Raw genomic sequence first — 13384 nt, 5'->3', positions numbered from 1 at the left:
GATTCTCTACTTATCCATTGTGCTTATACACTATCGTTCAGTTTGGGAGCAGAATTACTTTTATTCAGTAAGGATGCATTAAACTGATAAAATGTTACAGTAAAGGCATTTATACATTTTCAAATGGTTTCTAATTCAAATACATGCTGTGCACTTTTCTATTCATCACGGTTTCCAGGAAAATATTAAGCGGCGGAACTTTTTACATCATTGATAATAAGAAATGTTTCTTGAGCAGCAAATCGGCATATTAGGATGATTTCTGAGGGATCATGTGACACTGAAGACTGGAGTAATGATGCTGAAAATTCAGCTTTGCATCACAGGAATACATTACATTTTAGAATACAATAAAATAGAAAACAGTAATTTGAAATTGTAATGTTTCCTTTACAACTATTACTGTTTTTACAGTATTTTGATCAAATAAATGCAGCCTTCTTTCAAAAACATAAAACAATATTATGCTAATATTTGGACTGTAGTGTAGTTTGTGAATCAATGATTTTAATACTCAAGAACAAAACAGGGAGCAAACAGCAGAGGGATGACACACATAGTTTGTACATTGCACAAATTGCATATTACATTGCATTGATTTCATTTTGTTCACACCATTAACTGCAAATTCAGACCAAAAAATGACACAATTATTCTAGGGCTGTCAATTTAATGTTAATTTACAATTAATTATTAAAACAATGGTTTAATATATTGGATTCCTGTTATGATGTTCATATTTTTAACATTGTGTGGATTAGTAGTATTTTTATTATTAACATTAATATATAATACGATGTAATATAATAAAATACAGTTGGAGCAAGCTGCAATTGATGAATACATATAGTTCAGTTAGTTAATTGCATTTAGTTCTTATGGAGTTGGTTAATTAATAAATCATATAATTAATTAAGTTATAAATCTAATTGATTGACAGGTCTTTAGTTAAAACTTTAGACCAAATGCATGTAGTGGAGGTTTTGTGCAAATGCTTTTTGAGAGCAAAGTGGTTGTGACCCAGTTTCGTAGATATTGTGTGGTTTGCAAGTACATCTCTTTTTCCAGACAGGACCATCCTGTTATGTTAAGATGATGATGTGAATCATCCTTACAGTCCTTGATCAGCTTATTATGGTCTCTTGAGCTTGATTGGAACCAGCGTAAGCTCTGTCCCATGTTTTACTTCAAAGAGACTGCCATTTCCTTTGGCCCTTCACCTGCCTGAACCCCCCTCCCCCCTGCTGTGTTTGCATATATTATCTGGACACAGAGTACATTATATTTTAAAGCTTCAGCATTTCTTTGACTTTCTGCCATCTGATTTTTCACTCTAAAATAGCTGAGGCCATATTTAGCTCCGTGGAAGGGAGACAGTGTTTTATGATCATCCAGTTATAATCTGCCAAAAACAGCAGCCATGTTGAATTATTTCCTCTCAATTGGCTGGCTGATGAGGCTTGCCAATGGCTCAGTGTTTCGAGAGAAGCGTTCCTGTTGCCTATCAGAGCCAGGCGCTGGAAATACTGATGCCACTGGAGGAAACTGCCACCTTATTTCCTCTCGTTATGAAACAGACAGCGTCCTAATTAACAGGATATCTGATAGCTGCGCATCCATAAAGCTGCTACTTTCCTAATGAATTAAAAAGAAATGATCATGAGCATTAACCAAAGGAAATGCAGATTGCCAAAAAAACAATAATAAAGCAGGCAAAATCGATTCAGCCAGTCGGTTGCCAGGCGACAGAAGCCTGCATGGCAGATCTGTGGCATATTCCAGTTATCCTGTTATTGCAGGTACAATGAGGCCCAGAGCATTGTGGGATGTAAGGGCAGTTGGTTCAAACAAGGCCATATTTGCTACTCGCATCGGTTATAAAGGAACCGATCTGGGTTTTTTTTTCAAATTTTGTTGAAACGACAGGTTGCATGGGTTTTCCAGGATGAGGCTAATTGGTTATTGATGAATTTCATCCTCAAAGGTATTATCTCTCTTCCTCCCTCTGTCCAATTTCAAAACGCTGATTATCCTTTTGGTTTGTTGCACATAAATTACCAGTGCGACAGCTGAGGCGTCGTGAGCAAGATCAGGGATATTGCAAAATGTGAAGCCAGTAGATCGTAGTGTTGATTTTTCAATCCTGTTTCAATCAAATAACCTCCTAGTAGAATATTTGTGTTACTTTATGTAAAGATTTCCTGATTAGTCTGCAAATTCTTAGTTTTGCCCCATCACGTCTTAATCACAACTGTATAGGACACAGAAAGGTTATTATAAATAGAGATGTATTTAAAGAATTATTATCTTAATGGATACATGTTAGTTTTTTATGCAATTACAGTTAGCTTTCATTTTAGATTTAAAGGTTAAAAAGGGCACAAATGCACCAAAAGTAGTATACAGTCTTAGAGTACATGTACAAAAGTTGTCACTGGGGAAGTACCTAATAAGTATTTATTGTTACCGTAAAGTACATTACTAGTACACCTAAAGTGTACATATTAGTACCTATAAGAAACAAAAGAGTACATTTTGAAAAGGTACTGTCCCAGTGACAACTTTTGTACCTTTTTTTCTGAGAGTTTTAACAGTATAACTTGTGAACAGTTTGCTCTTTTAAGTTGAATCTTTTCAATGGATAAACTTGTGGTTCACAAAATGATTCGTTCACAACTCTGAGGTTCTGTTCAGTTGCTGAGTTCACTGATTCACTAACTCAGTGATCTGGATCAGGAGATGATTGTGTGTGTGAAATTTCTTTGCTTCTCACAGATTTACTGTAAATACAAATTTTTGCTCTTTTGATGTTGCCTTGTGATGCCTTTTTGAATACTGTTGAAAAAATCTGGAGAATTACTGGTCAAAAACTGGCAGCATTTTCAATGTCTAATTACATGAAATCTCACATTAGATTTATTACAGTTTTCACCATATAAAGTAAGTGAACAGGTTTTTTTATTATTAATTATTATTAAAACTGATTTTATTATCTGTATTATAATTAGATCTTCATACTATAGATTGCCTTGTTAGTTTATTTGAAAGGCTGCATTCTGTTTTATCAAGGCCCTTGGCGTAGATTCATTTTATGAAAATGTGCTACATGTCGATAAATACCATTTTTAACACATACCTGTTTCTTTAGAAGTCCCCTTCTTTTCAATTGGTGCATATTCCCCTCAAGGGCCACTTGAGTGAAGTGGTAATTGTATTTAGCCTCAGGTTGGCGGCCCCTCAAGGTGCATGCTGCTGATAGGCCAGGACTCTTCTAACATACTCGTACTGAGCTGAAACCTGCTTCAAAAACATCTGGCGAGGAGCAAGAAAAGAAATATAAGTAGATAAATAGACAACACTGTACAAAAACACTACTACACAAAATCAATCCTCAGTACTTTTAAACATACCTGGTTTTGTGTTTTTCAGAAAATGTCACATATTGTTAGCTTAGTTAAAAACTAACGATTTTGGATTTGGATTTGTCTCATCTAACTATTTTTGAAGATTACTGTTTATTTGTGCAACGTCTGTTGCCTGTGCTTGGCATTTGCTATGAAGTGAGACATGCAAAAATAAACACTGAATCATTTTTAGCTACCTGCCTGATTCTAAGCAATATGTAGAATATATCCACTGCATGATCGAGACATTAACTGTTTCATAACAACATGTGTCCATCAGGTTCTGTAGATTTAACCAGATTTGACAAGGATCTCAGTCCAAAAAAAGAACAAACCCTTGAAAAAAGGTTTCTCTGTGTCCCTTAGGGATTTTGGATCCCTGTTTTCCTACTTTCTAGATGTCATCAAGGTTATTTCCATTCCCATTGAAGACCAAACACCACTTCGGAGGAAGATATGTCAATATCTGTGATATCTGTATATGATATGTAATTTATAGCTCAAAAAAACCTGTCAAAAGAATATATTATTTTATAGTGTTTTATTATAAACAAAATAATATCAAACGATTAATCGCATCCAAAATAAAAGTTTTTGTTTACATAACATATGTAACATATGAGTATGTACTGTGTAGATTTATTATGTATCTATAAATACAAACACATGCTATGTTATGTTTATGTATTAAATATATTTTTAAAATATAATAATATAAATGTATATACGTGTAAATATTTTCAAAATATATACTGTATGTGTGCGCATTGTGATTAATCGCGATTAATCGTTTGACAGCACTAATTATAACACAAATTAACTAATTGATAAAGCATAATGTATAATAAAATAATATAAGTCAAATAGCATTGTAAAGCTATACACACACTGCCTTTTCACATTATAAATTAAAAATATAATACAAATGCACAAATATAAAATAGTATATTGTCCGTTATTGCAGCAATTTTTTATAATATAATATAATGCAATATATAAATGTTGCAACTGAAATCAGTATACACACTTTTTTTAACATTAAATATTAAAATATTTTATTATATAAAATATGAATGCATCATAAAGCAGTAATTTTTATATATAGTGTAATATATAATAAAGCAATATAATATAACAAAATATAATAATATAATATAACACTTCACCTCTGTAATTGTTACTTTAAAGGAATAGTTCACCAACAATTAAATTTTTTTTTTAAAGTAATGACAGTTTTCTATAATAACAGCATAAAGATTTGGCCTGACATGAGGTTGACCATTTTCATTTTGGATGTGCTGTTCCTTTAAGCAGTATACTATCTTTTTGTATCTTAGCATATATGGTAAATGCGTGCATGAAGGGTTAATGAGGCAGCAAACGCTGCAGAGAGAGTGTTGCTAACTCCTACAGATTTCAATTTGTGCTCCGCATTAAACCTTTAGGCCGTCTGGAAGCCTGAGCCCTTCAATCACTCTCTGCCCTGCACAGCCCGTCTAATGATAAAAAGCCAAACGCCACCAGCAGTAACCATGACAACAGCAACACCGCTCAATCTAGGCTCATCCTTTTGCCCTCTCTAACAGCGCCGTGTGCAGAGGACATATTTATAATATGCACCGATTTCAAGAAATGTCTCTCTATGTACGATGCACAAGTGTGCTGAATCTGACAAGTAAAGTCAGACTGGCGAGGTCTGTAGGATCCTTAGGAAGCCTGGCCTTTGTTCTCTGTTTGTGCACATCTGCAGGGCTTAAACATGCTTGGGCGCATCGATTTGCTTCTCGGCGAAGTGTTTTCTCCCCCGAGCCTTTATCTGAGCTTCAGATTTTGTTCAGTATTTTAAAAGCTTATTTTTGGTCCTTAAAGGAGTGCTAAGCCGCTCTGTGAGCTCTCAGCGGTGCTGTCTGTGAAACCGTGCGTGTGGCTTTGTGCTGTTTTCACACACACACCACCAGAACAGGTACAACATCAACATTCATCACGGGAGGATGCGGATGAAAACACGTTTATGCAACATGAGACATACTCGCCAAAATGTGCATCAATTTCTGATCACAAAGTTCATCCAAAAATTTAAATATCTTTTAAATCCTGTATTATTTTCTCTGTTCCATGAAACATAAACAGAGTTTTTTAGCAGGATGTTTCACTCGCTATTGGTTGTTGTGTACCTTGCAACTGGTCACGATTTGCAAATATTAAAGCTGCACAAATTAAATATTAATGACTAATTTTGGAGTATTACTAATAATCAGTGTTGGGGAAAGTTACTTTTAAAAGTAATGCATTACAATATTGCATTATTCCCTAAAAAAGTAACTAATTACGTTACTTAGCTACTTTTTATGGAAAGTAATGCGTTACGTTACTTTTGGCATTACTTTTGCGTTACTTTTTAAATATGAAGCTCTAATTATAGCAAATGTAAAAGCCCTTTCACAACAAAAAGTGTAATGAATAAACCTCAGGCTGAAGGAAAAGTAAATTCACGTCTGTAAAGTAGAACGCAGGAGAAGAAGGTTCAACACTCTTCAGCAATAAAAAAACAATGAAGCACAATTGTTAGATTATCTAAAATAATTTTTGCTTATTAATATGGTTGAACTGGATCATCAAAGGTCAGAAGCAAAGACATTGGTTAATAAAATGGGATTAGATACATTTGTAATGTTTAACATATTTAATTATTGGATGTTTGCGTCATATTCTGAGTTTGCATTTCATGGTTTTAATTCATGTTGATGAATACTAAATCGTTTTTTTGTGAGTGGGATGAATTAATGCGCATTCACATTTATTCTAGAACTACAGTAACAGCATGTTCACACAGTCAATAAATGGGAAAAATGTAACTCAGATATTTTCTTGTAAATTAAAAAGTAATTCTAGTTACTTGAGAAAAGTAATATTATTACGTAACTCGCGTTACTTGTAATGCGTTACCCCCAACACTGCTGATAATCACTAGGTCTGATTTTAGTAATGGTAAACACTATCTCTTGTTTCTCGTAATTGGTTACAAGTGCCACATTTGAATATGCAAATATTAAAATTGCACAAATGAAATATTAATTATTAGTATGGAGTATTACTAATTAATCTCCAGGTTTGTTATTAGTAATGGTAAACACTTGATTCATGTGTTTCTTGTAGCAAGTGCCAAATTTGAATACAAATATTTAAATTGCAGAAATTAATTAGTATTGGAGTATTAGAAATGAATTACTAGGTTTGTTATTAATTTGTTATAAAGTTAAACACCATTGGTTCTTGTGTTTCTTCTAAAACGTTTAGAAGTACCAAATTTGAATATGAAAATATTAAAATAGCACAAATGTAATATTCACTAGTATTGGGGTGTTAATATTGAATTAGGGATATTTGCACATTATTTAATATTTGAAGAACCAAATTACCTATCACAGCTATGCTGATGATACCCAGATTTACCTAGCCTTATCTGACTATAGCCCCATTGACTCCCTCTACCAATGCATTGATTAAATTAACAGTTGGATGTGCCAAAACTTTCTTCAGTTAAACAAGGAGAAAACTGATTGCATTTGGAAACAAAGGTGAATGCATACCTTGATTCTAGGGGTCAAACAACTAAAAATCAAGTCAAAAATCTTGGGGTGATTCTGGAGACAGACCTTAGTTTTAGTAGTCATGTCAAAGCAGTAACTAAATTAGCATACTATCATCTCAAAAACATTGCAGGCATTAGATGTTTTGTTTCCAGTCAAGACTTGGAGAAACTTGTTAATGCCTTTATCATCAGCAGGGTGGATTATTGTAATGGTCTCCTTACCGGCCTTCCAAAGAAGACCATTAGACAGCTGCAGCTCATCCAGAACACTGCTGCCAGGATTCTGACTAGAACCAGAAGATCTGAGCATATCACACCAGTCCTCAGGTCCTTACACTGGCTTCCAGTTACATTTAGGATTGATTTTAAAGTACTTTTACTCGTTTATAAATCACTCAATGGCCTAAGACCTAAATGCATTGCTGATATGCTCACTGAATATAAACCTAACAGACCTAACAGATCAAGTCAGTTAAAAATACCAAGGGTTCACACAAAACAAGGGGAGTCCGCTTTTAGCTATTATGCCGCCCACAGTTGGAACCAGCTTCCAGAAGAGATCAGATGTGCTAAAACATTAGCCACATTTAAATCCAGACTCAAAACTCATCTGTTTAGCTGTGCATTTGTTGAATGAGCACTGTGCTATGTCCGAATTGACTGCACTGTATTTTATGTATAATTATTTTCTATTCTAAACTGTTTTAAATTCATTTTAAATCAATTTCCATATCATTTTAAAATTCCTTGTTTTTATTATTATTTTTATTTCCTTGTTTTTACTGCTGTGATTATTATTTTTAATGACTATTTCATTTTCTTTTATGTAAAGCACTTTGAATTACCACCATTGAAATGTGCTATATAAATAAACTTGCCTTGCCTTGCCTAGGGATAGTTGAGCCAAAAAATGTAATTCTATCATTTATTACTTACCCTCTTGTCATTCCAAGAAAACAAAAATACTGACTTTATTAAACAATTTCTTCTCTTCCGTGTTAGTCTCCACCGTGCGGAGATGAACAGAGGTCTTAGGGTTTTGGAAGGAGGGTGAGTAATTAATGACAGAATTTAAATTTTTGGGTTAACTATCGCTTTAATAATGGTAAATGTGCTTGTGTTATTTGTAACCAGTTAGAAGTGTAGCTAGTATGGACTTCTAAGTGTAGTTAGAAGTAGCTAGTATGGAGTGTTAATAATTAATCACTTTGTTATAAACAATTTTTTTTTTTTAAACCTGAGTAGCTGTCAGCACTTTATTCCCTGCTTCTCATATCCTCTAGTCTCCAAAGAGAGATGGGTTAACATTTTCCCATTTGCAGGGCAAACCATCCTCAATCAGGCTGCTTACAGGTTTATTGTTCCCTGTAGGCTCCTCAAAGCTGTCCATATCAATGGTGTGTGAAGTCTCTGTAAAGGCAAAATCAACATCTCTGAATTCAGAATAAAAGCTTTTTCTTATATCTGACAAAGTGTAAGGCGTTTCCACCATTTTCAGGGGCAGTTTGACCTACATAGTATGGCACTTTTTTCAGCTGTAATGGATCGCAGAGAGAGAGCTGATGATAGATGATGATACAGGGCACTGAAGAATTGTCTGCCACTGAACTGTCATCTAGCCTGGCATCCATTTAAATTGTAGGTTTTCAACCCCACCCAAGAGTCGCAAGTCTTAAAAAATGGGTTGTCAGGATAATTTAAAGAGATAGTTCACCCAAAAATTAAAATTATGTCAGTAATTACTCACCCTCATGTCGTTCCAAACCCGTAAGACCTTTGTTCACCTTCTGAACACAAATTAAGATATATTTTGAAGTGTGTGTATATATATTAATAGCCTATTTGTATGTAATAAATTCCAAGACTCAGGGAAGAAGGCAGGAACTAGCAAATAACATTAACATAAACATAAACAACATAACGTAAGTATAGAGGCAGCTGCCTCACAGCTTATTCCTGTATTGACAAAGATGAATTTTCAGCATCATTACTCCAGTCTTCACTGTCACATGATCCTTTAGAAATTATTCTAGTATGCTGATTTGGTGTTTAAGAAACATTTGTTTATAAATTAACATCTTTTCTAAAGTATTTACTGTCACTTGTGGTCAATTTAATGCATCCTCGCTGAATAAAAAAATCTTACTGACCCCAAACTTTTGTATGTATTTGATATATACAATGATATAATGATATTCAGCAGATAAATAGGCTAAATATCTGCATTCTGTTATTGCACAAAATTATAGTCCTCATGAAAAAGGAATCTTATGGATTATGCAAAATAACCAAAATATTATTCATTGCAGGTGATCTGAAGTCCAACAGTGCTTTAAAAGGAATGAATGTAGAGAAGCAACTTATCTGACAGTTTGCCATACTGACAGTACTGATAGACTCTTAGTGTGCTGAGTGCTACAAACTGTCAACATCCTAAACGTGTCTCTGAGAGGTTACGCTTTAACCAATACACACAACATTTAAAGCTACTTAAAACAATCTTGACCGTACTTAATGGGCAGTCAGCAATTCTGCCCATCTGTTGTTCCTTTCTTATTGCAGAGAAACATGACATCTTAATCTCATTGTCATCATCAGCTGGTCTATGTTCTGTCTTCAGGTGGAGGAGATTGTAGACGTGGGCATGTTTGCCGCAGAAGACATCCACATCCCCAGCATCTACGTCCACAGGATTGTCGAGGGAGATAGCTATGAGAAGCGGATCGAGGTGAGGTGGCTTGACTCGTCTAGCTCGTTTCTATCAGTTTTCCTTTATCCATCTATCCTTTGTCATCTTTTTTTTCTTCTTCTTATTGCCGCCCCTCTGTCTGACCTTTTGCAGAGGCGTACAGTAAAGAAAGGCCAGGCAGAAAATCCCAAACCCAAGAAAGACTCTGATATTGTGAGAGAGAGGATTATTCGCAGAGCTGCGCTGGAGTTTGAGGACGGGATGTATGGTATGTACAGTGTTTCAGACCGTGTCGCTTACAATTTTATCGATTTTTAATTTTACGCTGAACACTGAAAATCAAAATTCCGTCATCATTTATTCACCCTCATGTCGTTCCAAAACTGTATGCTGGTTTTGCGAACATAAAAAGGGGGAATTTTGAAGAATCTGTCTTTGCCATGCAATTACAGTGAATGGAAATTGAAGCTTTCAGAACATAATAGAAATGAATCACACAACTTGTGTGCTATATTTCAAGTATATGAAAGTTATATTGAAATTTGGTGACGTTTTCCTTTCATTTTAACCATTTATTATAAGCAACAATGGTTTTAATGTTTGCTGAGAATTTCATTTCCTGTGTGTGTCTCATGCTAATCTGTTAATGCGGTTTGATAATCTTTTTAGCTAACCTGGGCATCGGAATCCCCATGCTGGCCAGTAATTTCATTAAACCAGATATTACCGTCCACCTGCAGAGTGAAAATGGCATTCTGGGGCTGGTAAGCTGTCTTTTCTCAGATTTGTATTGAATTTGCTAAATAGAGTTATAAATTCAGTTATACAAGCATTTGAAAATCCTGTCTGTTATGATTTTATTGTTCTTGCATTCTTGTTTACTGTAATGAGCCTGAAACTGAGTTATGAAATTTTTGAAATGTTGACATGCATAAATTATTTAAATGCTACACTCACGTTCAAGTGTTTTGAATACTTTTATTCATCAAGGACAAAAGTGATAGTAAACATTTATAATGTTACAAAAGATTTAAATGCTAATCTTTTGAATGTTCTTTCCACAAAACTATTAAGCAGCACAGCTGTTTTTAACATTGATGATAATAGGAAATATTTCTTGAGCAGCAAATCAACATATTTGAATGATTTCTGAAGGATCATGTGACACTAAAGACTGGCGTTAAGGCTGCTAAAATCAACTTTGCTTTCGTAAGAATAAATTACATTTTAAAATTAAGACAGAAATTATATTTTAAATTGTAATAATATTTCACAATATAATTGTTTTTACAGTATTTTTGATAAAATAAATGTAGTCTTGGTGAGCACAATGATTATAGTTAGTATGATTTGTATTGTATTATTGTTTAACATCAAATATTACCTCTATTATATACAGTATACAGCAGGTATCATGTATGAAAGGAACAATAATGAATCTAGACACAGAAACGATGTTCTTCATCTACATAAAGCAACAGTTGAATCCTTGGCTCCATTTAACTTTAATTGTTGATATACGTCATATTTATTTTTGTCTTAATATGAGTGATTATTGCGCTCATAAAAGCATTCATAAGTACTGTTTTTTTTTTTTTTTGTGCTTTTTGAATAATTCAGGGCCCTTACCCCACAGAGGAAGAAGTTGATCCAGATCTCATCAACGCTGGTAATAATTATCCCTCATTTTCAAACTAGTAGACAGTCATACAGCATTAGCATTGCATAAATTTCCTTTTAATAACCTAATTTGTCCATTCAGAGCACTTAATGAAATTTCTTTCCATTTCACCCTCACCCTTTCAGGTAAAGAAACTGTCACAGTTCTTCCTGGAGCCGCTTATTTCTCTAGCGACGATTCCTTTGCCATGATCAGAGGGTAAGGACGAATCACATTTAAGTCTAACGTTATTCAATCATATATAAGGACTTTTTAATATATATATTCAGTGTTTATAACCATTCCCACAAAACATTTTTCACAAGTTGACTTTCAGTAGATTGTTCCTCAGAGGGGCTGAGTACTTTGACCCATATGTTGACACTTTTAAAGAGGCCAGTTGTGGGTGGAAGAGCTCACTTAGACATTCCGGTAATAAATGTGACTTTTCGTGTCGAATGAAGCGCTGTGGCTGTTTTGTGGTGGGTTGTTTGCTGGGTGTTAATGGTGAAAGTGAGGGATAGAGCGGAGGCAGAATATGCAATGAGTCGACCGTGATGCTGCCTGCGCCTCAGGCCACGTTGGCTGACATTTTCAGCTCTGTCAAAACAGGTGGCTACTTTAATTGGATGCTTCTTGTACTGCTCAGTAGGGTGAGACGGCCGGAATGAAGGTGCTTTGTCTCTGCCGGGACCGTTCTGGCCTTCACGGAGAGATCGTGCGGTGCTGTCGATAAAGCAATTGACTCTTGCTGGTCTTAAGTGTGTGAGTGAGTAATTGTGCATCCTGTGTGTGTGAATATCAATTTCCTGATGACACTATTTTAAGTGGTGTTTTCCCAGTGTACTTTATGAGGGCCCAAAAGCTACTGGAGTCCAAGACCACTAGGGAAAATATATATATGTGACCCTGGACCACAAAACCAGTCTTAAGTATAATTTTTTCAAAATTGAGATTTATACATCAAAATAAGCTTTTCATTGATGTATGGTTTGTTAGGATAGGAGAATATTTGGCCAAGAGACAACTATTTGAAAATCTGGAATCTGAGGGTGTAAAAAAATCTAAATATCGAGAAAATCGCCTTTAAAGTTGTCCAAATGAAGTTCTTAGCAATGCATATTACTAATCAAAAATTAGGTTTTGATATATTTATGGTAAGAAATTTCCAAAATATCTTCATGGAACATGATCTTTACTTAATATCCTAATGATTTTTGGCATAAAAGAAAAAACAATAATTTTGACCCATACAATGTATTTTTGGCTATTTCTACAAATACACATTTACAAATATGATTAAAAGATGAGTATGAGACAAAACTACAGAATGTCACATTTTATTATTGGGTGATTCAACACATACATGTTTTACCAACTAAGAAGATCAGCACTTTTAGAGTTTCATCCCTCTATCTGATGTGAGCATAAGTATTGGAACAGTTGCCTCACAGGTCTTTCTAAGTGATCAGCTGTGTCCTGTTGCATTAATTCTTCAGATATTAAAAGCAGGGAATGTGTCGTATCAGTTATATCCATTACTTCTGTATTCTGAATCCTGCAATCGATGATGACACACACAAACCAGGATGAAGATGAGGGAGCTGGCTTTGAGAGAAAAGCAAGCAATTTGGATGCTAAAAGAAAAGAGGAAGTCAATTAGAGCTATAGCAAAAACAAAGGGCATGGAGAAATCAAGAGTTTGGAAACCACCAGCAACCAACAACGACCTGATCGGCTGAGAAAACAACAGTAGTTGATGACAGACAAATCATAAAAGCTGTGAAAATGAATCCTAAAAGACATGTCTGTAAAATCACCAACAACTTAAAGACAGACAATCTACTGTCCTCAGGAGACTTTGACACAGAATTACAGATGCTACACAGCAAGATGCAAACCTCTGACCAGCACCAAAAATAGAAAGGCAAGAATAGAGTTTGCAAAAAAGCACAAAGGTGAGCCAGAAGAGTTTTGGAACTGTGTTTATGTACCGATGAGACAAAGATGAACCTTTATCTAAGTGATGGGAAAGCAAA

At 34.7% G+C, this 13384-nt stretch overlaps 1 protein-coding gene across 2 annotated transcripts in view; it reads left to right on the top strand.

The window, feature by feature from the left end:
• The window catches only part of LOC306847824 (succinyl-CoA:3-ketoacid coenzyme A transferase 1, mitochondrial-like), a 47431-nt gene that overhangs the window by 9986 nt on the left and 24061 nt on the right, over positions 1-13384 (top strand). For both annotated transcript variants that reach the window (XM_079382005.1, XM_079382006.1), the window contains 5 exons: positions 9617-9724; positions 9839-9953; positions 10355-10449; positions 11306-11354; positions 11492-11564. In XM_079382005.1, coding sequence (XP_079238131.1) covers positions 9617-9724; positions 9839-9953; positions 10355-10449; positions 11306-11354; positions 11492-11564 — 440 coding nt within the window. The remainder of the gene's footprint in view (positions 1-9616; positions 9725-9838; positions 9954-10354; positions 10450-11305; positions 11355-11491; positions 11565-13384) is intronic.

This window comes from Barbus barbus (genome assembly GCF_936440315.1).
Source record: "Barbus barbus genome assembly, chromosome: 28".
In the NCBI taxonomy this organism is placed as follows: Eukaryota; Metazoa; Chordata; class Actinopteri; order Cypriniformes; family Cyprinidae; genus Barbus; species Barbus barbus.
Note: the sequence above shows the minus strand (reverse complement) of the source record. Positions and strands in the feature narration are given on the sequence as shown.